This window comes from Condylura cristata, unplaced genomic scaffold, assembly GCF_000260355.1.
Source record: "Condylura cristata isolate star-nosed mole 26May11 unplaced genomic scaffold, ConCri1.0 scaffold00002, whole genome shotgun sequence".
NCBI classification, from domain to species: Eukaryota; Metazoa; Chordata; class Mammalia; order Eulipotyphla; family Talpidae; genus Condylura; species Condylura cristata.
In genome coordinates, this window is record NW_004567103.1 from 73,042,309 (window position 1) to 73,070,035 (window position 27,727).

The window sequence follows — 27,727 nt, forward strand, 5'->3', positions numbered from 1 at the left end:
TATCACTTGAGCAGCAGTACTGAGTCCTACCTTGCAAGGCAAGTGCCTACAACTCAGCATTCCTGGGTCCCAGTAAACAGAGTATCGGTTTGCAAGGTGGTTTCTTAGCCCCTAGGCAGCTACACTGACTCTGCAGAAAGTGAAGGCGGAGAAGTTCCAGAAGAGGAAAACCAAAGCCTGAGCTTGGGTGGGTGTTTTAGTGAAGTCTGCGGCTATGACAAGCCGGGAGGGAGAGCAAGCGCTGAAGAAAAAACACCGCCAAAGTCGCAGTGGAGACTGAAGAGGGATGGAGGCGGAACTCTCCCTAGCCAATCCCGCGATACTATAACAAATTCCCGAGATTCCCTCCAACTCCGGTAGAGCCCGGAGGGGCGGGGCCGAACAGAGGACTGTGGGCGGCCACTCGCCTTCTAGCGCCCTGGAATCTCGAGTAGCCGCGGTTCTCGCGATCTTTCCAGAGCCGATCTTGCACGCGGGTTTAGACCGCGTGTGCTGAGACTAGCCGGGAGGGCGGAGATTGTGTGGGTGGGAGAAACCCCTTTGGCCTGTCCTACGGAAGCCTACGAGGGAGGGTAGTGACTGCTGCCCGGTCCAGTTGTCCAGATGCCCAGCGCCAGCGCCAGCCGCAAGAGTCAAGAGAAGCCGCGGGAGATCATGGACGCGGCGGAAGTGGGTTTCCTTCTTTCCCGGGTCTGGGAGGACCCTCTGAGCCTGGCCGCGCAGAGGGAGGGAGTTGGGTGAGCGGGGATCCACCTCTTGGGGTCCCTATCGGTGCTTGCTAGGAAGCCGCGAGCATGGCGTCGGAGCTCCCGGGGTCCTCCCTGGGCTTCCAGGATTCTTGCCAAACAGCAAGACCCTGTGGTCCTTAGATGTATTTCGGATCGCGTTTACCCCTTGCGAGGGGGAGGCTTGGTCTGGAAGAAACACGTCCCGGGGCTGGGTGGGCGTGAAACACCAGCTGCCCCGGAAGTAGGAACTGCAGGGTCACACTTAAGACTCCATGGATTAGGCACGTTTTGCACGTAATGCACATCCGCGCCACTCCCGGGAAATTGTAATGTCCACTAGTAACCAATTTTTACTGACCCCTCTTTGTTTTTTTTTAAATGTTTTTAAAGTAATTATAATACTTCTTGAAACGATCTATTATTTTTCCATGTGACACCTTTAAAGAACACTTTTTTTTTTGCCCCTCTAGTTAACCTGGGGAGGTAGGTAGTGAAATTTGCAGGGAATGAATTTTGAGATGAAGTGACCTAGAATGATGTGGGTAATTCGCAACACCCTGTGGTTCTTAAGTGCTTCACAAAACTGAAAGTTTGAAACCATCCAACAATATGACTGTTACAATGAAATTGAGCCTTAATTCTACCCCCACACCTTATTTTTCTGTTGAGGAATTCTAGATTTGTGATAAAACCACATAAAGAATAGGTGATCTCAAAATACTGGGTGAAATGTGAATAGTACTAGTAAGTGACCTCATTTATTCATACACAGCAACCTACTGATAATGCACTCCTGCTACATCCTGTGACTGTACCTATTAGAGCTGGGTACTGAGGGTATTTCATTAAAAGGGTATATTATTTTTACATTAGAAAAGAATTTTGTTATATTTGAAAAAATGTTAAATAAGCACTTTAGGTTTATTTTAGTATGAACACAAAGTCCAGAATTCTCCAGACAAAGGAGAGAATTTCAAAAGGTTACTATAAGTGACAAAAACTATATATTAGACACATTTTAAGTTACTTTGGAAAGTCTATGAGAATTATTTTTGCATATTCTTGTTCTAATTAACTATGTAAATAACAGTGCACCCGTGCAGATAGTGTAGGTCTAGATGTATTGATGTTGTGGCAGTTAGGTCATTTTATAGTTGGAAGGATCTTAAAATATTATTTAGAGTTAAGATGAAATTAAATTTATTTAATACAGATAGTTTATTAATAATAATCTGCACGCTATATCTCCTGTTTCCTGTTCTTAAATTTGAATTTCTAACAAGAATTTGATATTATAGAATTGTTAGTACATCCTTGTACCCTGAACCTGGTTGCTAGAAACAGGAAGCTGAGGAATTTTATAATGATGTTTTACAAAAGGAAAGTTGTAGTTAGCTTATGTACAACATCTCTGATTTCTAAAAACTATGGACATCTGGTGCTCAGAAAGCTTGTCCAAAATGTTGGTTCTCTTTGAACATCTCTTCCTGTAATAGGAAATTAATAAAACTGTGGTACTTCATCCCTCCTCAGAGGAAATTTATGTCCCTGCTTTGAAGTAATTTAATCTCCTTTTTGAAGAAAGTAGTTAAGACGTGTACGTGTGTGTAAATTTTAACTGAGAATGCTATTATATATATTGTATATATTACCACCGGGAGTGGTAATCTTCAAAACAAGTCAGAAACCAGGTGCTTATCTATTTTCTTTAAGAGAGCATATATATAAACAGTATCACAGATTTCCACACTTTAAAACTGCTTATTCTCTGAATTAATAGTCATCCTGAAAATTAAATTGATTGTTATATCCTTTTATGTGTATTTATCATATATTATGCTATTAGTGTTTAAACAAAAAGTCATAATGGAAAAACTTTTATTTCGTAGGATTATGCTAAAGAACGATATGGAGTATCTTCAATCATACAATCACAAGATAAGCCAGGTTAGTAACTATGTGACAACAAATAAAACTTTTTCCCCCTAATTCCAGAAACTTCATGAAGGCTTAAAGTTGGCACAATTAAAGGCATAACTCTTTAGAGTTTAAATGACATTAATAATCTAGGCAGATGCCATAACCCTGAGTAAGCATTTTCAGGTTATAGTCTCATCTAGAAAAAAAAGAAAAATACATTAAATGAGTATATTTTAAGTGGTAAATGAAATTTTAAAAATGTTCCCAAGTGATTAGGTTAAAATTAAATCTGACCTAGGGGATAAAAGAAGAGCAGTTAATAACAGCTGCCTCCATCATATACAGCTGTTTTGTATGCTTTGTAAAGTTCTCCTTTGCTTTTCCCCTATAAATTTATTATAGTACTTTGAAATTGACATGTCACATTTTATTCTTCTTAGACCTGTAGGTTTTCTACATGTAAGCATTTCCCTTACTTTTGTTTCTGTGTTATGTGATTTCAGCAGTTTTACCTTGCTCAATAATTATATTTCTAGGTAGACAACTTCAAACATATCTTTCAATCTTTGATACAACTGTAAACCTTTAAGTTCTGACCCTTTGGAAGCACTAATTACTACCAATTTAGAGTTCTATCTGAATATTATGCTTTGGACATAATATGCTTCCTGGTCAATTTTATTACTATTTTGGACTGAGTTTATTGCACAATCACAAAATTGCTTTCTTTCCCAACTTTGCTGAACATGTGTAAAAAACAGGCCAAATCAAAATAATTTGCTAAAAATAAGTCATACCTAATAAGATAAAAATAACCAAAGTAATATAAGTATAAATTGCTATAAGCAACAAAGTATAGGTGATGTCATTCCCTGATAGGACAAGCAGGAGTCATTTTTTGAGACTCTATCAGTTAAGCATATTGAACCATACTACCTTGCATTCTAATACTGATGTAGCTCACTGGACTTTCATTCTTTTCCATAAGCTCCATTTAGTCATTGTCCACAGATTCACACTGTCTTCCACATGCAGACTTTCCCCACACAGGGAAAGATGTATATATTAAATTATGATATAATCAGGTTATAGTAACTTAATTATAAAATAATGCCTTTGGTTTTACCTCTGCTAAAATCCTAACCTTTAACAAAGTTTCCTTTTTCTCCACTTACCTCTCTAAATTCTTTTTAATACTACTGCGTGGGGCTAGAAGAGTGTGGTAAGGCAGAGTTTTTAAACTGAAACTATTGCCACTGAACATTGACTCAACTGTTGTAATGGTGAGAGTGTGAGGAGTGCCTCAAGTATTTGTGGATGTGTTGAAGATTGAGAACCCCTCTAGTTACTTAGAATGCCACATGAAATAAGGGTAGTTATACTTTATTTCCAGAGTACAATTAAAATGTATCCTAATAACATTTTTTGTAAATCTGCTCCTTTATATGTATGCTGTTCTGTTTTGTTCAATTTTTTTATTGCCTAGCATTTGATCTTCCATTTTCAAATCTACCTTTTAAATGTTTGTGTTGCATTTCTGTCTGTCTCTTTCACATTTTCTTTTCCCTGCTTCACACAGCAGACTTAGAAATTGGCTTAACTCATAAGGTCTTTGGTAGTGTGCAGAAATTATCATGTGGTATTCAGTGGCTTAAAAATTCCTCATTCCCCTGGAGGACGGGGCTCAAGGGACTAGAATGGAGGATTATGGGTGGATTAGTAGTGGGTGGATACGATAACATACATCTAAAAGGGGGTAAACCTATATCTCTGATAATATACAGTGTTGTATATCAGCTGTACCTCAATAAAAAGAAATCATAATGCAGTAAAAAAAATCCTCATCCATTTGCTTTGTTGATGAAGTATTCGCTTATATCAAAAATAATTTTGTTTCTGTATCTTGCTTTGTATTATCTCCATATAACTGCTTTGTCACGGTTTTCCTATTTGGGAAACTGTAGATGGATGTAGTACTTTGTTTTTAGAATTAGAGGCCTTATTTGTTGGGACGCATAATCAAAAGAAGAATGTATTGGCTTTTGTTACTGTAGGAAGCAAAGAGTGAAATACCATAAGTATTTTGGATGCAGCCGCTTTCAGCAGCATCTTCAGGGCTTCAGTTTCCATCTCTTAGCTCTTTCCTTTAGGTTTTTTACTTCATGCTCTTTTCCTACAAATTGTATAGTGGGAAATATGATTGCATTCCTGGGCCTATACCTCTTACTCAGCAACCTTTATCCCTAGGTTTCTGTCTATGAAGTCCCAGAATAACACTGATTAGTTCAGTTGCAGCAATGCCCTTCATTAGGTCAGTAACTGTGTTCTGGGCAGTGGAGTACTGTGACTGTCTAGGCCTGGCAGAGAATCCCTACCTGCTTTCCTGCAGTCACTAACTGACGTACGTACTATGGTGGCAGTCAGACATTGTCCACATAGGCAAAGGCAGATTGAAGATAAACTGTACTTGACCATATAATATTGAACATTTCAGCAGATTTGCATTTTTGTCTCTTAACTGCAATATAAAATGAATTAAGGGAACCAGAGAATTGCTTGCTAGACTATTGCTTGAGTTTAAAAAGGCAAGAGGTATTAGGATTCAGACAGTGAAGATGAAAGAAGAGTAAGCAGATTATTTGAAGATATATTTAGAAAATACAGTTCACAAAATTTGAGGTGAATTGCATGTGGAAGGAGATTGAAAAGCTGGTGCCAAAGATAGAGAATTATTTAAGATAATTCAAAGTACTTACGTTAGCTGTCAAACCAAAATAATTATCTCTATAAATTCTTACAATGTTGCTTCACTTATTTGCTGTAGATCGAAGTTTGGTTCGGGTTAGAGACTTGACAGTACAAAAAGCTGATGAAGTTGTTTGGGTGCGTGCAAGGATTCATACAAGCAGAGCTAAAGGTAAGATTGATAGAATGATTAAAGGTCTTTTGATAAGGACTCTGGTTTTTGTCTTGCAAATTACTCATAGACCAAAGTAAATCTTTAAAAACCACAAAAATGCCTGTTTTCTTAAAGCACTATATTAGTATATTAATTCATGGCTAACTTTAAGATCCTATAAGAAATTCTTAAAAATAATTTGATCTTAATGACACATGAAATCTCTGATTTTAAGGTATGTTTATAGCAGCTCTAAAAAGTATAATTTTTTAAAATGAAAACGTACTTGAAACTTCTCATTTGTTAAGTTTATATGTTATATAGGCAGGGAGAGATGGAAGAGAAATATGAGTAAAAATGGGTTGTACATTATAGTGGCTACTAGCTATATCTAGGATTTAAAGTTAGAAGTTATTATCTCAGTCATTAATAGCGTTTTGTATGCTTAATAGCCACATGACTAGTGGCTACCATGTTGGACAGACAGTACAAATACAACATACTTTCATCTTGTAGAAAATTCTATTGGGTAATATTAAACTAAGAATTTAGTATTAACAAAAAGAAAGATTTGGGTGGTTTAGACCAACTACAGTTCCCTTGTGAAAATTGTTGATAATTACTTCTGTGCTCTTTAATGCATTCCATGTTATAGTAGTATTTTATATTGTATTTTAAAATATTTGTTATTATTACTATGTCTATTATCTTAAAATCCAAACATTTATTAAATAATGACTCACGTGAGATGTATGTATGTGTGTAAGATGTATGTATGTGTGTGTGTGTATATATATATATAGTAATTCTGATAACTAAATAAATATATAATTAAGAGTTTGTCTATTCTTCCAATAACCTCGTGCAAGTAGATAAATACTGATGAACTTTCAGAATACTGATGGGGTTTTACATTTTTTTAAATGTTAATTTGCGTCCCTGAATGAATGTTGTCATTTACCTACTAACATATAATCACACTGTGTTATAGTCCATCATTTATTTTTTTCCATTACACTGTAAACCTTTCTTCTATGTAAACTGGGTATATTTCCTAAATATAATTAGTTAGCAAATTAAAAGACAATGAATGCTTACATGTAAGCCTAAACTAACAGTATTTTCCTTGAGACCCATTCCTTCATGGTTTCCTTTCTGTTTTTCCTCTCTCAACATTGAAAACCCATCAGTGAGTGGTATTTACCAGTAGTTATGAATAAGACTTTTGAGTGAGACAGATAGTTTGTTTGAATCCTGGATTGGCACTTAACAGTCTGTTACCTTAACAGATTGCCTTCAGGTGAATTGCCTAACTTTTCCAAGCCTTGGTGGCTGTATAATATACCTAATTTACAGAATGTTATGAAGTTAAGCTTTTAGAGTACTGTGCTTGATGTAAAGTAAGCCCTCAGTAACTGAGTGATACTGAGTATGACATTTACTTACTTTTCAATGTAGTAATTTATTAATCACATTTCATGTCAGAGTCTCCTGGAAAGCACTACTGCGTATTTTATTTGCCTGATACACAGCACCTACTCTAGTAGACAAATAGGTAATAAAGTAGGTGTTGTATGCACTTGTAGTAAATACAGCATTGACTTTTGGGTCTTAACACATACTGTCTAGTAGCACACTCTTACTGAAAAGATCAAACACATTTTAAGAAAATGGAAGGCAATTAAACAGCATCACATAATGAAAAAATACATCATCTGCAATGTTTATTGCAGCACTATTTACAGTACGAAGGACTTGAAAGCAGCCTTAATATCCACCAGTAATCAGTTGGATCACACCATAGAATGCTATTCAGCCATAGGGAAAGATAAAATGTGTTCATTTCCAGCAAAACGGAAGGAGTGAGAGAATATTATGTGTAGTAAAGCAAGTTAGGATGACAAAACAAATAGTGGACATTTACATAGTTGGTGATTTGCAAAAGAAAATTACTACAAAAGTCAAACACTTAGTCCTCTAAGGCTAATAGGGAGCAGGAAGGAAGAAAGGAACAAGGGGACACAAGGGTTGGTGATGGGGGAAAAATAATTAAACAAACAAAAAACTGACTGTTAAAAACTTAAGAATAAAATACAGGGCCCTCCCTGGTGGTGCAATGGGTTATGGTGCAGCACTATGAAGCTCTCCGCAGCCACTGCAGCACAAGCTTGATCCCCGGCCAGGGAGGTGACCCACATGACGTGGCAGACCTCTCTTAGCCAGCCTGCTGCTCCCCTCAGCAGCGTAATTCAGTACATCTGCTTATTCTGCTCCCCACTCTGCCTCTGGTGAATCCTTTCACCCTCTGCACCTCTGGCCTGTACTCCATAAATAAATAAGTCTTAAAAAAAAAAAAAAAAAGCAAAATCCAACGCAAAATTTTAACTGCTAAAGGCTTAACTTTTTTTTTTTTTTTTAAAGATTTATTTATTTGTACATGCAGAACTGGGGTACAGGCCAGAGGCTCAGGGGCGGTGAGAGGCTTCACCAGAGGCAGAGTTGGGAGCAGAACAGGCAGATCAACGAAGTACACTGCTGAGGGGAGCAGCGGGCGGGTCAGGAGAGGTCTGCCACGCCATGTGGTCACCTCCGGGGCAGGCGGGAATCCAACTCATGCGGAAGCAGCTTTAGATTCTCAGTGCAGTGCTTTAACCCGCTGTGCCACCAGGGAGGTCCCTAAAGGCTTAACTTTAAGATATAAAATTAATTTGACTATTTTGAACATTCATACTCCATATTGTCTATACTATCTCCTGGTTGGAGAATTCCAAAGAAAAAAACAGTGAGTAAATAACAGTTAATTAATCCATTTTATAAAGTTCCTATTATTACTTATATAATGAAAACATTTTGCTAAAATAAGAAATTATAATTCCTCTTCTTAAGTCGAAAATAATATGTGCATATAATAAAAATAAAAATTCTAATAGTAAAAGTTACAAAGAAAAAAATGAAGTCTCGCAATGCTAGCTCTTCCAGCCTATCACAAAATCTTACCCCAAAATACCCACTGATGTTTTCTAGTATATACCTCTAGGAAGAAAATGCATTTATAAGCTTGGGTATATATTCTTGTTTTTTTTTTTTTTTTTTAAGTTTAATTAAAGGGATCATATACCTTCTGCACCTTGTTATCTCTCACAAGTGTCCAGAAGATAGTGCCTTGTAAACATTGAACTAAGTAGATCATGCAGTGCAGAGTATCACATCCAGAGCCAAAGAAAGAACAGTTTTGTCAACGGATATCTAGAAGAACTTGTTCTCTAAATTACTTGATAGCGTAAACAGTTCTGTTTACCTAGAAACTAATGCTGATTTTTGTTTGAGTGAAATGTCAGGGTTCTAGTATTTGAAAATACTTGAATACGGGAAGCTTGGAGACCATCTCATATTATAAGTCACATGTGGATAGAGTACATAAATATAAAATGAGTGGTAATAGTTCTTCTGTTCTTTTATATAAAGAATACAGTTATCTTTATTGTTTACTAATCACACTTTTTCATACTTAATTTCCTTAATATTTATAGTCTAAGAAATGTATTTGGTGAGCCCAAAAGAACATTTTTAAGGTTTTTAATGCCTACTGCCCCATTGTTCTCTGAAAGCATATGGAAGTTTAACTTGCCATCAACAAATTAGGAAGGATCAGTTTTTATTAATTTCTCCCAACCATTGGATGCTATTACATATTTTTAAGTATTTGTTAATTTGACAGGTAAAGAATACGTCATCACTGCTTGCTTCAACTTGCATTACTTTTCATTTCTAGTAACTTTTTTCCTTATTTGTACTTACAGTTTTTTCTTTCCATCAATCTGTTCTAACTCATTGTTTCTCTCTTGGGTTCTAAGTGTGTTTTATCCCGTATGTCCTTAAGATCTTTATATATTAAAGATATTAAGTCATGTAGATTACATGTCATTTAGCAAAATTTTTCTCAGTATTTTTCTTTTAATTTTTGTCTATTCTGTAATTTTTTTTTAATTTAGGAAGTTTTCCCTTCTATTACAGACTTTAATTATCATTTCCATTTTTTACTGAGTTTATTTGTTGCTGGTTTTTTGTTAATTGCCTGAGTTCCATCTAGAATTAGAATCTCTTCTTCAATAGGGTCTAGTCTCCATATTTTCCAGCATTCCATTGATCTGTTTTTGTGATGGTATGCTTTTACTTACTACCAGTTTATAATGTTTACAGGTTTATAATGTCTATTGTAGTGCTCTCACTTTTTAACCCATTTTGTCTAGTCTGTTAACTTTTTTTTTTAAGTAAGTGGCTTAGTTTTTAGGATTACCTTTAATAGACATATTCACATTAAAAGAAAGCAGTTGATTTATTATTTCTTTTCTCAGCAGATGTGTCAGATGTTATGGAGAGTATTTGTGTATTTAGTTTCCTAGAACTTCCCATGTCCCCACTTAGTACTCTTCTGCTAAATCTTGAACATGGCCAAGATTTCCATACCTGTTTTTCTGTGTTGTCTTCTTAATATATATTTTATTTTTTTTAAGATTTATTTTATTTATTTATACTTATACAAGAGCCTGGCTGTAAGCCAGAGATGTAGAGAGGTGAGGGGATTCACCAGAAATAGAGTAGAAAGCAGATGGAAAGGCAGGAGAGTCTGTTTGGTCATGTGGCCAGCTGCAGTTGTTGCAGATATCTTCATAGTGCTGTCTTTAACCCCTTGTGCCACCAAGGAGGCCCCCTCAAAATACTTTTTTTCATTTAAAAAAGGAGTGTGTGTTGATTGTAAAAAATACAGAAATACAAAAAAAAAAAAACCAGAATACTCAATTTCACTACATTTCTATGCTTTTTTTTACTACTACACAATCAGTTTTACAATTGGGTTAAGTTTTGTCCTCCTATGCAATCAATTTTAATATACCTCTTACATGAACAAAATTGGGGTTGTACTCTATATATGGTTTTATTGCTCTTTTCACATAGCAAAATATCATGAATGTCTAACAAATATGAATGTCTAACAAATTATGTACCCTTGTGTTCCCAGAACCTGTTACAGTTTTTGCACTAGTCTGTGAACTGATTATCAGCTCTAGAATTAAAGTGGTCAGTGATACTATTGATACTAATAGTTAACAAATCACAGTTAATATTAATTGGATGTCTATCATAACTGAATATATAACTTATATAATCATCAAGGTTTATAGAAAGAAACCTTTGAGTGAAACACTATTATTTTCTCCATTTTGCAGTTGAAGTAACTGGGGCATAAAGTGTTTAATAATTTTCCCACATGACCCTTCATAGGAAGTGAAACTAAAGATGTGATCCTAGGTGCTTTAATTTCAAAGCTTTTACTCTTTGCCAAACCTTTATATTACATGTTACCCACTAATGCTGACCCAGAGACATTTTCCTATGCTTGTGAAGTACTGTAGAGCTCACCATATTCTATGTCTTTTGTCTATATAGCATTGTAGTTTCTCACATCATAATTGTTCTTTGCAGAGCAATTAAATCTGTATTGCTTCTGTCTGTACTATTAGAGCAGCTAAAATACTAAAATACTCAATCATGCCTCTTACTTTCCATTTCATGCTGATACTCTGTTGTAAATGCATCATCTAGCTATGGTTTCAGTAGCCCTGGGATAATGTCATTTTGATTTGTCTGCAGATTTCTTAATGGTAACACTCTTTACTCATTTGGCATCTTAAAATTCCTTTGAATTAGGTTAGTACATATAACTCTCTTTTTAAAGATTTTATTTTGTGACTATCATACTCCAAAAGGAAGCAACAGGACCTTCCCTAGTGTCACAAGGGATTAAAGAACAGCACTGTGAAGTTTCCTCAGCCATTGCAGCACAAGTTCGTTCCCCAGTCAAGGAGGTTACCCATGTGGTGCGGCAGACCTCTCCTGACACGCCTGCTGCTCCCTTTAGCAGTGTATTTTCAGTACTTCTGCCTGTTCTGCACCTCATCTGTCTCTTGGTGAATCCTCTCACCACCTTCATCTCTGGCCTGTACCCCAGTTCTTGTATAAATAAATAAATAATTTTTTTTTTAAAAGAAAAGAAACAGGTGAAAATATGTCAGTCGTATATAACTTACAATTCTATAGATTATGTCTGTGTTGACACTTTATTTTTAATGTCTTTTTTTTTATTCAACAGTTGCTTTCTGATTTGAATTTCAGAATTTTTGTTCAAAGTAATAACCATAAGTCTGCTTGCATTTTTATTTATTTTTTTCTTTTGGTAAAGCTAATTCTCAGTGTAAAAGATAACTCTCAATTTAATACCAAATGGAAAAATTGGTCTTGAAAAGACATAGTTTGTTTTATGAATAACTTCCCAAAATTTGATCAGAAATTTATAAAAGAACTGCTGTGGAGGAAAAGGATGTCATCACCAGCATACATAGTGTCTGAATGTATTATCAAAAATATTTTCAAAAGGTGAAGAGTAGAAATGGTAATTTTTTGTGGTAATTCTTTGTAAAAGGAGGAGAAATGAATATACCCAGAATATGTAAAAGTAAAACTAGGTATAGGATATAAAGAGAGTTATTTTTCCTAAACAAAGTAAACTATTTGTAGTTTAAGAAATGTGGAACTTTTATAAAGGATATAAGATTGGGAAATGATAAAGAACCAATGAGGACAATAAAAAAATGAAAGAAACTAGCCTGTCAAACTAAATGCTCTTAAAAATGTACTTTGAGGGCCCTCCCTGGTGGTGCAACGGGTTAAAGTAAAGCACTATGAAGCTATCACAGCTAATGCATCATGAGTTTGAGCCATGGCCAGGGGGGTGAACCACATGGCGTAGAAGAACTCTTCTGACTCGCTCGCGGCTCCCCTCAGCAGTGTATTTCAGTCCATCTGCCTGTTCTGCTTTCCACTCCATCTCTGGTGAATCCTCTCACACACACCCCCACACCTCTGGCCTGTAACCCAGTTCTGTATGTATAAATAAATAAATCTTTAAAAAACAAAGTACTTTGGTAGAAAATAAAATGGAAAAATGGATCACCTTTGCAGAATGCTTGTGTTCTGCTTACTAAGCATTTATTAGTTCTTTTGTGGTTATGTTATTAAAGTTCCCATGATGCTAGTATATTACCTTTGCTTGTAGATTATCCCAGTTACTGAATGCTATTGAAAGTCATCTAAAGTTACTTGAAATTTGTTTAATAAATAAATGTAGCAACAAAATTAATTTCTTGATCCATATTTGAAATGAATGATTTGCTTATGTTCTTATAACAGGCTAAAGTATTGTTTGTTATTCATGGTAGGAACTTAGATTTCTTTAAAGTTTCTTAATTGAGTGGTATTTTGCTGTGGAAACTGAATATACATATATGTACATGCCAACTGGTATAGTAAATGAAAAAGTATGGAAGTTATCCTTCTTTGCAAAACCTGAAGTAGCCTGTCCTTAATATACTTGTGTTCCTTCTGTCATGTTTAGGGAAGCAGTGTTTCCTAGTCCTTCGTCAGCAGCAGTTTAATGTCCAGGCTCTTGTGGCAGTTGGAGACCATGCAAGCAAGCAGATGGTTAAATTTGCTGCCAAGTAAGTAAGCAATTATATCCTGTTGTCAGAATAAACAATGGTGGGAACCAAGATTCCCAGGGATTGGACCATTTTCATACATTAACATCAATGCTTCGTTTGTTTAAAGATGTAGTTATTTAAATTGTCAGTTCAGTGTGGCTGAATACATTAAGCTTACAAAAGAGAAAATATGGAGCACAGGCTTGAAATTCTTTTGGAACTGCTGAAGCAGCACTCTCTACAGACAAGTCACATTTACTTTCAAGTAGAGTAACAAAAAGCTTGGCAGCCGCAACACAGCAAAACAACTTTATTTTGTTGTGTTAGTTGAGCTTCATTTCCTCCCAACCTCTCAAGTCTGAGATTTGTACATTAAGCAACAAGTTTTCTAATCAAATAACAAAAGTGTATAAAAAAGAAGAATATAGTTAAGCTAGTGATTCCCTTGGGAAGGAGCAAAAACAATTGTTGTAACATTTGGTACAACTTTTAACTTTGACACCAGAAGAATTTAAAATAAAATAAAAATTCCTTTTCTCCTTAAGAAGTCTTGCTGTTTAGCTCAGAGTTCCTGTAGAAGCACATTGTTTTGTTCAGTTCACAAAAGGCAGGATATAAACACAGTGTGGTGGATGTTGTACATGCTCACTCTAAGGTCATGATAGCTGGTGATAAAGGCTCGTGTGTGTGTGCACGCGCGCGTGCTTTTCTTAGTCAGAACTTTATTTCCATAATAATGATAAAAGATTTTAAAAATATTTGTATCCTTTACATTTTAAGTAATAGGTTGTTTCATAGGAATAAATATTTTCAAAAGAAAGAAATTCAATCGAGAATAAATTCTATTTTTTCTATTGATTTTTATCTCTGGTCTTTGGATGTATGCCCAAAGATGTAAGATGAGCTAATATAAATAGAATTTTCAATTGTAGAACAAGAAAGAAAAATTAATCTGACATAATATCCTAATATAGTGCTCTTCCTATCCCCCTCCTTGCCCTTACCCCTAGTAAGTGTTTTACAGATAGTTGATACTCAGCATCTGGTTTGGATTTAGAGATCTGTTTTTCAAACTCAGTTTTGTTGTATCATAGCAATACCTACACCCTTTTTAAAAACTATATAGATAGTAATTACATTGTAATCTAGCTTTTTAAAAGAAATCTATGCCCTATGAAGAAGAATTTATATAAATGTGGTCTCTAGCAATAACTTTTATCTACACATAGAAACTACTATATTATTAAGAAGAGCCTCTTGTTAGGTGGAGTCAGATGGGTATCCCTGGTCCCCCAAACTGCATTCTCTAGAAGGGTCTGTCTATCCATGGACAGAAACAAAGCATACTCATAGTGTAAAAAACCTTTAATAGTTAATGAGCATAGAGAAAAAAAAGAAGGAAAGTTTCCCAATAAAAACGCAGTTACCGGCCCTCCCTGGTGGCGCAGCGGGTTAAAGCCCAGCACTGAGAATCTAAAGCCGCTTCCGCATGAGTTCGATTCCCGCCTGCCCCGGAGGTGACCACATGGCATGGCAGACCTCTCCTGACCCGCCCGCTGCTCCCCTCAGCAGTGTACTTCGACAGTCTGCCTGTTCTGCTCCCCACTCTGTCTCTGGTGAAGCCTCTCGCCGCCCCTGAGCCTCTGGCCTGTACCCCAGTTCTGTATGCACAAATAAATAAATCTTTAAAAAAAAAAAAACAAAAAAAACGCAGTTACCCATCCTTTTGTGAGTTCATGTTCAGCTAAATCGTATTGGGCTGAAACAGGGCCATTGAGGTCCAAAAGCTTTGCCACAAGTCTAAGAAATCTTCTAATTGAAAGCCACAGGAAAGGGGCTAAAAGGACCAGAGGTTTGGGAACAAAGAAATATAATTAAAGTACAAATCAAGATAAAGACCTTACCCAAGTATCTTTCAAATGTCTCTACATATTTCTCTCCCATATCCCAAGTCCCTGGTGCAAATCCAAAGCTGAGAAGCAAGACCTTCTCCTGTGTCTGTCCTTGCTTTGAGTCTCAAAGCCCCCCTGCCTTCCACATTATATGGCTTAATCTGGTCACTGAGTTCCACCCATCATTTAGTGGAATTGGAAACATACCCTATTATGAGAAGTCTCTGTTAAATCATTGGGAATCACAAACATACATACTAAATTATACTTAATACACTGAAAAAGGCTGACATCCTATCAATGAGCAAATAACGTTTATGGCTTTTATCTTTTATCCAGTATTAAATTGGGTCACAGATGTATATAGAATATATTTTGCCATGAAATTGCTGTGTAACTTCATGTTACATTCCAAAAGAAAAATCCTTTGAAAAATCTTACTTACACTCACTAAGAAGCATTCTACTGGCAAGACAGTCAGTGCATTTGGTGTCTTTATAGATATACATGGTAACCATGTTAGTTATTTTTTACTATTTTTTTAATCTTCTCAGAAACTCCTGGGACTTGACTAAGTAACAGCAATTGACCATATTAGATGTCAACCAAAACTTAATAGTTGGAAGAGTTATTTGCAAGTGATTTCCCAAATAGAACATAGTTCTTCACTAACACCTTCATAATAGATAAGTTAAAGACATACTTCTATCTAAGTGGGATAGTAAATAGGTGATCTTTGTTCCTTTTTTTAAAATTTATTTACATATGCGTACAGGAACTGAGCTATAGCCCAGAGGTAACAGGGGCTGAGAAGATTCACCAGAGACAGACTAGAGAGCAGAACAAGCAGATACACTGAAAGACACTCTGAGGGGGGACAGTGGGTGGGACAGGCTTGGTCTGCCACACCATTACCATGTGGGTCAAATCCCTGACCAGGGATTGAACTCAGTGCTGTGTGGGCTGCAAATAGCTTCTTAGCATTGTGCTTTAACCTATGTAACAGAGAGGGCCCTGTGTTTTTGTTTTTGTTTTTGTTTTTTTAAGACAAAGAATTTAGATAGTTTAGCCTACATTTCATTTCATTCAATACCTAGATGTAAGTCAGTTTAAGAATAAGTGGTGACCGGAATTTTTTTCTTTTTAAAGCAAAGAAAATGTAGCTATTTTTATTCACTTCAAAAAATGAACTTGATTACAATGAGTAATGTGTGGGAAAACATGATTTCATAAAGGAGCTGTTACAAATTATAAAACCTTTGACTGGTTCTATACAAATAAACAGAGCCAATTTCACACAATAGGTTTAGCATGTGGTACTTAGTTTATAATTATTTAACTTTTGGCACTACTCATATGTTAAGGTATCCAGCCTGAGTAATGAATAGTGTGTTATTAAGACTTAGGATTTTGATAGTGGGAGAGGCTGTACTATGAAAGTCAGGGGATATTAGGGAAATGTACCTTCTGTAAAATTTGCTATGAACCCAAACCTGCTCTAAAAAATGAAGTTTATTTTTAAAAACAACAGAAAAACCAAACATTAAAAAAGAAAGAATAAATATATTAATAACTGAGATTGGTGAAAAATAATGAATTCTTAAAATTTTTGTGATAGTTGATAAGGTAATTTTCTTAGGTACATGACTTCACAATCCATAAGAATCAATTAGTTTGTGTCTTTTATGTTATTTTAAGGTCCTTCACAAATCCTGATCCTTCTCAGTAATAGAAGTCTTAAGGTTCTGACAGAAAGCCAGAATGATTCCAAATACCAATTTTTCAAGAAAAAAAGCAAGAACAGAAACATTTTACTTTGAAAGCAACCTGTCCTGTTTATGAATAAGTTAAATTATAAATTTTAAAGAACTTTTATAAAGCTTACTTAAAAGATGTGGTGTTGGGCTCTCCCTGGTGGTGCATCGGGTTAAAGCACCGAACTATGAAGCTTTCAGAGCCATTGCAGCATGAGTTCAATCCCCAACCATGGACCTGACCCGCATGACATGACAGATCTCTCCTGACCTGCCTGCTGCTTCCCTCAGCAGTATATTTCAGTAGATCTGCCTGTTCAGTTCCCCACTCTGTCTCTGATGAATCCTCTTATCCACCACACCTCTGAACTGTACCCCCAGTTCTGTGAACATAAATAAGTAAATCTTTTTTTAAATGTACTGTTTTTTTCTTCACCCCTAAAAAACAAGGGGCTTCCCTTGTTGCACACGAATTAAAGTCTTAGGGCTGTCAAGCTATCACCAGCCACTGCAGCATGAGTTCTATCCCTGGCAAGTCAGCTAACCTACGTGGTACAGCAGACACCTCTTTTCTTGTCCCCTGCTCCCCTCAGCAGTGTAGTTCAATAGATTTGCCTGTTCTGCTCCCCACTCTCAACCCCCACTTCTCTGGACTCCTTACTCTCACCCCCTGCACCCCATTTCTTATTGCATAACTAAATGAAATAATTTTTTTTAAGATTTATTTATTCATATAGAACTGGGGTACAGGCCAGAGATGCGGAGGGTGAGAGGATTCACCAGAGACAGAGTGGGGAGCAGAACAGGCAGATCAACAAAATACACTGCTGAGGGGAGCAGTGGGCAGGTCAGGAGAGGTGGCAGGTCAGGAGAGGTCTGCCTCACCATGTGGATCTTCTCTAGGGTAGGTGGGAACCGAACTCATGCATTAGTGGCTTTAGCTTCTTAGTGCTGCGCTTTAACCCGCTGCGCCACCAGGGAGGGCCTAAAATAAATATTTTTAAAAAACATTTTTACTGAAAATTACTTTTAACCAGTGTCTGCAACTATAACAACTTAGTAACCTTTATTCAAGGGTAAGCAATTCCTGAATTGGGGGTAACCAGTGCCTCACAGTGAGTGGAACACTCTTCAGCGAGATTTTGGGCAAGAACAGGTTTTGTAGAATGTTAGAAGAGGCAAAGCGGATACAAAGCAATATTGGCCGGAATGTCTGGGAGTTCCTTATATGGCTGAAAGGGCTATTTCCTAGGGTGAGGCAAACTATTTAATGCGGATAGGTGGGTCATGATTGGTATATATTAATAGGGCTTTCCCATAAAGGTGAAATTAGAGATTGGTGACACAAGCTGGGCCACTGAACAACCTCCATTTTGTGGGTCTTAATATACAAATTAATAACTGGCATATCATAAACATAAAGAATGTTTATTTATAATGTATTTGCATTGGCTTCCTTGTAAAAACAAAGATTAAGGTGGTTTTCATATATTTATCTGTAAGGTAACTTGCTCTGGCAGTACTCTTTGGGGAGTTAGCATTTCTATATAACAAAAATATTAGTTAAAAAGTTTTACTTGTGGGCCCTCCCTGGTAGCACTGCACTGGGAAGCTTAAGCCACTTCTGCATGAGTTCGATTCCCACCTGCCCCAGAGGTGACCACATGGCGCGGCAGACCTCTCCTGACCCGCCCACTGCTGCTCCCCTCAGCAGTGCACTTCGTTGATCTGCCTGTTCTGCTCCCCACTCTGTTCCTGGTGAATCCTCTCACCCTCCACATCTCGGGCTTGTACCCCAGTTCTGTATAAATAAATAAATCTTCAAAAAAAAAAGTTTTACTTGTTAAATCATAAATAACAATGAAAAGTAGAAAATTTTATAACCTGCTGTGTTCTCAATATGTCTATTATTGTTATACCATACTTAAAACCTTGAATAAAATCATAACTTAAGATCAGACAGATTTTTTGTTTTTAAGCATAAAGGGTAATTCACGTTTCAGATATGACAACAGAATGATAGTAACACTATAATTACTTACTAAATTTTTAAAACCTTTGAAAGAAAAGTTTGTTGTCTCTTCACAAGAATTTTCTGATAATTGGCTCCAATTTTTTGTCTCTTTTAATGCTGTCCTTTAAATTTCTGCCACATGTTATCTTGGGTTAGAAAAACATGTTTTCTTGGGTTAGAACAAAACAGTTTAATCATTTATTAAACTAATATTTATTAAGAACTACATGCATTTCTCCCTCCCTAAAGTCCATACTTAACCAGAAGTTTCTACTTAAGTACTGTTTTTTTCCTAAAATCTAATGGCTCTCCCATAATAATTAAAACAGCATGGTACTAGAACAAAAACAGACACACAGACTAATGGAATTGAATAGAAAACCCAGAGATAAGCCCAAATATTTATGCACAATTATTCTTTGACAAAGGAGCAAAGAATATGCAATGAAACAAGGACGAATTGTTCAATTGTGCTGAAAAACAGAATTGATACTTGTAAAAGAATTAAGCTAACCTACACTTCACACCGTGCACAAGAATCAACTCAAAATGTATAAAACACCTGAAATCCATAAATTACATATGGAAGAAAATGCAGACAAAACACTAAATGACATTCATATCAGTAACATCTTTAAAGACACATCCCCCAAAGCAAAGAAAGTGAAGGAAAAGATAAACAGCTGGGATTACATCAAACTAAAAACTTCTGTACAGCAAGAGACTAACCAAAACAAAGAGATGCCCTACTGATTGGGAGAACATTTTTGTACGAAGTACAACTGACAAGGAACAGATCACAAAAATCTGCAAAGGCTCCCATGACTCCACAAAAACAGAATAAATGAGCCAATCAAAAAAGGGACAGAAGATCTAAAAAAGAGACTTCTCCAAAGAGGAAATACAAATGGCCAACAGGTATATGAAAAAAATGCTCAACATCACTTATAATCAGGGAAAATCAAATTAAAACCACGAGATACTACCTGACACCAATAAGAACAACACCCATTAAAAAAGCAGGATACGGCCCTCCCTGGTGGCGCAGCGGGTTAAAGCACAGCACTGAGAATCTAAGGCCGCTTCCGCATAAGTTCGATTCCCGCCTGCCCCGAGGTGACCACATGGCGTGGCAGACCTCTCCTGACCCGCCCGCTGCTCCCCTTAGCAGTGTGCTTCGTCGATCTGCCTGTTCTGCTCCCCGCTCTGTCTCTGGTGAATCCTCTCACCCTTCGCATCTCTGGCCTGTACCCCAGTTCTGTATGAATAAATAAATAAATCTTTTTAAAAAAAAAAAAAGCAGGATACAACAAATGTTGATGAGGATGTGAAGAAAAAGGAACTCTCCTACACTGCTGGTGGATAAGCAAACTGATACAACCACTATGGAAAGCTGTGTGGAGGTTCCTCAGACTACTAAAAATGGAGCTACCAAATGACCCAACAAGTCCACTTATAGGAATATACCCAAAGGACACAAAAACATTAATCCAAAAGTACACCTGCACCCCTATGTTTATTTCAGCACTATTTACAATAGGTAAGATATGAAAACAACCCAACTCAAATGCCCCAGAACAGGTGACTGGATTAAGAAGATGTGGTATAAACTCATGTCTTTGCAACAACATGGACAGAGGTAGAAGGGATTATGCTCAGTGAAATAAAGCAGAAAGAAAAAAAAAATTGAATGGTTTCACTTATAGGAAGAAGGCAGGGGGTGGGGGAGAAGCAAATAAGGGATCAGGGAAAAAAAGTAACAGTAATAATTAAAAAGAATAACTAGCAGGCAAACATAAATAAGAGACATTCTGCACTGGAGGGTGAGAAAAAGGGATCAAAAGGGAGAAGAGCACAGGGACTATAGTGAAGGGTCATAGGTGAATTGGTAGTGGGAGTTTTACAGTGAATATACAAAGATGTAAAAGATAGAAATAAAAAATTAAAATCTAATGGCTTTCTATTTCCAACCATGTCCAATTCTGCCTGCTGCTTTCCTCACTATGTTATTTTCTATTACTTTCCAATTTACACTTTACAAATTGGGCAGACTTTCCATGCTCCAGAATGAAAGATAGGACACTCATTCTTGTGCCACATCTGAAAATTGGATTATCCTTCGTGCTTAAAAAACAAAGCACTTGTGAACTAAATTAACATTTTATAGGAGGAATGTAGGGGAACCAAATAAAGGATCAGGGAAAATATCTTCTCACTTTAAAGCTTGGCTTTATTCATTAAATTCTCATTTTTTTTTTCACTTATAAGCCCATGTGCTTCATGATCCTTATTGATTGGTATTTGGTTTTTTGCTTGTTTATTTTCACTTCTTTGGGGTCTGTGGATGTTCTTGGAAGACTGGAAGTTTTCTGTGTAGTTTTTAAATTGTGTGCATTTTTATGATATTAAATATATAAGAATACTATTCCCTTGTCATTTAAATGGCCAATTTATTCCCTTATCATTTAAATGGCCAATATAACACTCATTCTTGTGCCACATCTGAAAATTGGATTATCCTTCGTGCTTAAAAAACAAAGCACTTCACCAATGAGTGTGAAGCTCAACTTCCACTTAATGTTTCACTTCTACTTAACTATTATTGTCACAGTTACAGTTGTGTTCATGCCAACTGATATCCATGTTCTGTATAAACGAAGGTTTCACTGTAGTTTGAATAACAACTGAGTGACTTGGGTTACTAGGTGGTAATAGTTAAACAACATCCTAAACTTTAAAAGCCTGTACCTTTCATACAGATTAAATGAATCCTGTTTTTGTCTGCATAAGGGCAGCAGATCTATGTCATACATTTCTCATAATAGTTACCATGAAAGGAAAATGTTTCTATTTCCAGTTCTAGTTTTTATCAAATTAGAAGCCTGCTTGCTGCAGTTTTCAGTAGTGCTGCATTATTGATTTTCCCATGAACAAGATAGTTTTATAAAATTACCTCCTGAGACTTCGAGTTGTTTTTCTTAGATTGCTTTCGTTAGAATTTTGGTTAATTATAAGGCCTAGTTATTGTGAACCAACTCAAAGTTAATGTCATGTAATTGTGAACAGACTGTCTTCACAATGCTAGTGTTAAAGCATATATCAAATACAAAAACAGCTTAGCTATAACAACCAATCTGAAGCTTTGTACAATACACCAGATATTTGCACTTTGGTTTTAGCAAAACTTTAATATCATTAATTTGAAATATGCTTTTAATATTTGGTTTTATTTTCATTAAAAATTTGACTAATTTACTTAGACTATTTTTATACTTGTAAGTATTTAAGTAATACGATAAAACTTATAAGTGCTTGCTAAGGGCCCCTAACATTCTCTATTCCACTAAAGAGAGCCATAGATAAATTCAGTGCCACTGGTCTGTACCATATTAAGTAGTGTTTAATTTTTACCACGCTTATTTTGAACTTAGAATTCTTGGGATTTTGGTTAAAAAAAATTAGTCACTTAAATATTTAAATTTTCAAAGGACCAATGGACTTATTGGTTATAGTAAAGGGCCAGAGAACCCAAAACCACATCCTAACTAACTAACCAGTAACTTCGTAAACTGGTAACTGTATACTAGTTTTTACCTAATTCTTTAGAACTAAGATCCTTTTTAAACATCATATTACTACTTCTTTAGGAAAAGTGGAAGTCTGCAATTGGATGTGGTACTAGTTCAATGTAATGGAAAGAGATTACTTATGTGAACCAATCTTGTGCCTGCCTGAGAATTGAAACACATTTTTATTAACAAACAGTGTTTATTTCTTTTAAATACTTTTTAAAATTTATGTTTTGGAATACTGTTTTGCTTTAATTGGAAAATAAATGATTCCTTGCATTTGGGTGTTTTGAATTTTCAGTCTCAATGAATTGTCTATTTAATTTGCATCATTTATATAGTTTGTTTTTATTTTTAACTTTACAAATATATTCTGAGTCTGTTAGACAGGGATTGTTAACATGTAATCTCCATGAAATGAGATGATTCCATGTTCCCTGGTCCACCTGACAAGGGTGGAGCTGAGGGTCAAGGGGAACCTAGAGGAAACTAGGAGGAGGATGTAGAGCACGAGCTACAAGGAATAAGTTACACTTCTCAGTATTGGATTTGCACTAGCAACTTGGGGGACATGATAGAAAAACTGAAAGACATATGAGGATTGACAATGACAGCCTTTAACTTGATATATACTTTGATTTTGCCTGGCCCCTTCTGCCCCTTTCCTATGGTTCTGTGCCAGAAATACCTTAGACCTGTTGAAAGCTTTTGGGCCTCAGCGACCCTGTTTTGGGCCAACCCTGTTTGGATGGATATTAATCCACAAGGGGTTGAGTAATGTCATATTTCATTGAGAAATGCTATTTTTCTTCTCTCTGTGCACACTAATTCTATTGAAGTTCTTTTCAGTTAAAAGTTCTTCCACACTAAGAGGGTGTTTGTCTTTTCTGCAGTGGACAGCAAAATTCATTTAATGCATGCTAGTTTGAGATCCCCAGACTACCACTTAGTCTGCACCGAAACTCCAACCCATTCCAAGTCATCCCCTCACTCTAAAGGAATGGAACACCTTGACCTAAAAATTCCATATTTTTTCCTCCACATTTTTATCTTTACTTCATTTTAACAATTCATTGTTTTGATTTTGCCTCTCAAAACGTTACCTTAAACTTCAGTGACCATTTTCTGTACCTTAACTTATACCTATCTCCCATATCTTCTAATCATCTTTTGAACCTCATCAAGACTTACAGTCTCTTTCTCAGTTTTCCCATTTTCCCCTGTTCTTGTCTGCCTTTTCTGACCTCATGCACCCCCAGGTCCACTCTCACTGCCTCTGTATCCACTATTCCCTATCTCTTTATTTCTTTTGCCCTTCCAATGTACTGCAAATTCCCCGGTCCCTATAGACTCCTGACCCTATAACTCCAGGATTAAAGAACGTATTGTGTATTTACAACAGAACAGTTGTTACTCCTCAACTGGGTGGACTAGAATATATACTTCATTATGAAAGTAGGCTGCCTCTCCTTTTCATTATTTCCCTGAACTCCAGTATCTCAATCCTTATTATTCCTTAATTTCTAAGTATAATTATAGTTTAAAGAGGAAATTTTTGGAAAACACTGAGTTCTGTTGCTTTTAATATATTATCAACCTTCTATGTGATTAAAAACAGCACATAAACCAAAACATATATTCTGGTGGGTTCTGTTAATTATATAAATAAAGCAGAAGTTCTTACTTACAGAATTTTAGCTTTTTTTAGAAATTTGAGTACCAGTGAAGCATGAGGTAATTCAGGTGAATATTTAGTAACACATTTCACTTTGAGAAGCTAACAGTTTTGTGAGCCAACTAACCATTCTGCTAAAATCTTTGGTTTGGAAAATAATGTTGCTAGAAAAAAATATGTCCATAAGAAAAAAGCCATTCTAATCCTCCTTTAATTTATTCTGTCTTAGATCAAATTTTATATGTGAAATGCTTATAAATATCTTTAGTACTAGGGGAGTGCCAAAGGACTTTTATTCTCAAGGTGTTTCATTTTGAATAGTGCTACCCAAAGAGACTGGACATTTAAAACCTGTGAACTACTCAAAAAGTGAGAGAAATAATGGTATTTATATGTTAATTCCATGAGGCCCTACATTTAACTCTATTCCCTCTGGCCATATACCAGGTGGAAAAAAGCAAGGACTCCACTATTAAAAATATCAAATTAGATTGTTCCAGCTGGGGTTTCCTAATCATTTAAAAGGCAAAATATGAGGTCACTTTTAATATCTTAAGTAGATAACTATCTTAGCATTTACTTTAGATATTAAATCTGAGATGCTTACAACGCTGACTAGATACCGCTAGCCATCTCTAGCTTTTGAATTTTTCTTAAACTCAGCATTGGAGATTGAAATCTAGTCAGTTATTTTCCCCAGATTATCTTGCCTAGAACTATTCAATTCATAATAATCCTAAAAGTTGACTAATTGGATTTAGGAGCCACAGAAATCCTCAACACATTATTTTAATCAATTTGTTGAAAAGATCAATTTTCCCATGGTTGAATGCATGTAAAAATGAAGCAGCTAAATGAGTTACATAGGGTGGCTGGCACATCTCATTCCCTAGAGATCTTTAAGAACAGGTTCTTAATTGTGTATTTGGAATGGTTTGAGGTCTTTTAAATGAAATTGGCCTGGAAACAGGAATATGGATACCTATCCAGGCCTGTGTTTCTGAATCCCCATCTTATGTTGACATTAATTTTATAATATTAAGTAACTCTAGTATTTGAATTGGGGTAAGAAGTCGTGCCCTTTTTTTTTTTTTTTAGAGTTACTTATTATTTAGTAATTAGAATAATCTGTTTAAGTTGTGACTGAATATTACAAAGAGATTTTTCCTTTTTTTGTTTCTGTGGGGTGAACAAAGATTTTTCAAAAGGCAGCCCTGGAGACTTTTTTTTTTATACTGATTAATATAAAGGACTGAATGAATATAAACACAAGTTTTTAAAAGTTCAGGGCTAAAGTTACAGTGATTACTGTTGTAGTGACTCCTATAATTAATTTGAATAATAGTTGTTAAAAGAATTATGTTTTGTTGTTTGTGTTTATATGGTATAGCATTCTTCCCTCCTTCCCACAGCACAGAGGTAGGTGTCTGTACTCAGCAAAAAGGCTACTCAGATGTTATTTTTGTAGGTAGGTTTTTTTTTTCTTCATGTTAGTCATTGTGGTTAAGTGATTTATTGGTAGCTGGTGAGTCACAAATATGTTTCTCATTCCATCAGTCTGTCACCTAGATACATGCAAGTTTGTTTTCCTCCCTTCCTAGATCTTTCTAGGTATATTTTTCTTTTTCTGGTTGGTAGGTTAAAATTTCAGCTTGCAATACTAACTTTTAGAACTATAAAATTTCAAAATAGTATTCAGAAAAAGTCTCATGAATTTAGAAATCTTTTATTTAACATCTGTTCTAGTCTAGGCATTCTTCTGGGCCTGAGTATCTACTGCTATATGTCACACTAGAAACTTAAGTCAGGGAAAGGGTAAAAATACATGTTATGAGTGCTTTGGTAGAAGTATATGGCCTCTATAGTTGAGGCCAAGAGGGAGATACATGTGTGGGTACCATTCATTCATCATGTGGATAAGTTATTGACCGTGTATACTTTTGTGTGTTGAACTCTTTGAACCAACTGTACCTAGATGGTTTATACTTTTTTGGGGGATGAGATACTTAACTCTTGATGGAGAAACAAAAATTCTTTTCTGGACCTATCCAGTACATTTGTATAGAAAACTTTTCATGAAGAGGAGTATGTACTTTAAAATTAGGTATAAAATTTCATGTCAGAAATTCATAATTTATGGCATTAATTCTAGGTTAAATGTAACTAAGTTATGCTTTCTTTTTTTTTTTTTAAAGATTTGTTTATTTATTCATACAGAACTGGGGTACAGGCCAGAGGCTCAGGGACGGTGAGAGGCTTCACCAGAGACAGAGTGGGGAGCAGAACAGGCAGATTGACGAAGTACACTGCTGAGGGGAGCAGCGGGCGGGTCAGGAGAGGTCTGGCTCGCCATGTGGTCTCCTCCGGGGCAGGCGGCAGGCAGGAATCGAACTCATGCGGAAGTGGCTTCAGATTCTCAGTGCTGTGCTTTAACCCGCTGCTCCACCAGGGGGGGCCACCTTCTTTTTTTTTTTATAATAAAAAATGCTAGTGATTTCTGTGGAAACCAGCAATAACAGCAATCAAGATAAATCAGTGTTACTGGAGAAGGTAGCACAATTTTGGAACATTTTGAAAACTATTTCAAAAAGGCCTGTTACTTCTGTCTTCTTTCACATAATCTATAAAGTAATCTGTTAGCTCACAAGTTTCTGAGAATAAGAAATTATTATTAAAATGTGAGTTTTGATGTATTCTAGAGCATTTAAATTGTGTATTAATCTGTGCGTCAGTAATAGAACTATGCAGAGTATACAGTTTTACTGTGTGATCTTTAATTATTGTTAATTTCTCAACTGTAAAATATTGATAATACCTATTTTAAGGCCTTTGTAAGGTTTAAATGCAATGATATATGTATAAAACACTTCAACAGAACATAAAAAGAAATTGCAAAGTGATAAGGGAATAATAATACTTTTGATATATGTGTGTTTGTGTTTTATTTGAGCTGTAAAAGTAAAATTGTTTCTTTAGCACTAAAATAAAACAGAAAATAAATCTGCAGTAGAAAGATGGCACAAAATTTATGAAATATTCCATATTTTTTAAACAAATGAGGAAAGTAGAGGATTGTAAAGCAAATAGTTAACAGTGAGTATTGCAAGAAGTGAGGTGGGTATATGATGGGGGACTTAAAATTCTAAATTTACAAGCTTACTTAAATTCTAAATAATAAAGTATGTTTTTAAAACACTAAGAACAAACCATACCATTTCCTGTCTTCTCTGTTGAGAGGCAATGTGAATTGGAGGTGATTCTTTGTTCTCTAAGAGGACTCACCAGAATCAGCACCTCATACTGGAGCCAATAACAAAGATGCATGAAGTGTTTCTTTCCCAGATCTATTCTCTACCATATACAGGCAAACCTTACAGATATTGCAAATTGGTTCCAGACTGCCACAATAAATCCAATATTGCAAGAAAGCATGTCATACAAATTCTTTGGTTTCTAAATGCATATAAAACTTAATGTTAACAATATACTATGGTCTTTTAAGTATATAATAGCAATATGTAATATGTGTGTATGTTTATATGTAGATGTATAAATGCATACCTTTAAAATACTTTATTGTTAAAAATGGTAACCAGGCCCTCCCTGGTGACGCAGCGGGTTGGAGCACAGCGCTGAGAGTCTAAGGCCGCTTCCACATGAGTTTGATTCCCGCCTGCCCCGGAGGTGACCACATGGTGTGGCAGACCTCTCCTGACCCGCCCACTGCTCCCCTCAGCA

General features: G+C 35.9%; 1 protein-coding gene across 1 annotated transcript in view; it reads left to right on the plus strand.

The window, feature by feature from the left end:
• Positions 1-389: 389 nt before the first annotated feature.
• Positions 390-27,727, plus strand: part of DARS (aspartyl-tRNA synthetase) — a 63,818-nt gene continuing 36,480 nt past the window's right edge. The window contains exons 1-4 of the mRNA XM_004674689.2: positions 390-669; positions 2,618-2,675; positions 5,473-5,565; positions 13,001-13,103. Coding sequence (XP_004674746.1) covers positions 604-669; positions 2,618-2,675; positions 5,473-5,565; positions 13,001-13,103 — 320 coding nt within the window. The 5' untranslated portion in view covers positions 390-603. The remainder of the gene's footprint in view (positions 670-2,617; positions 2,676-5,472; positions 5,566-13,000; positions 13,104-27,727) is intronic.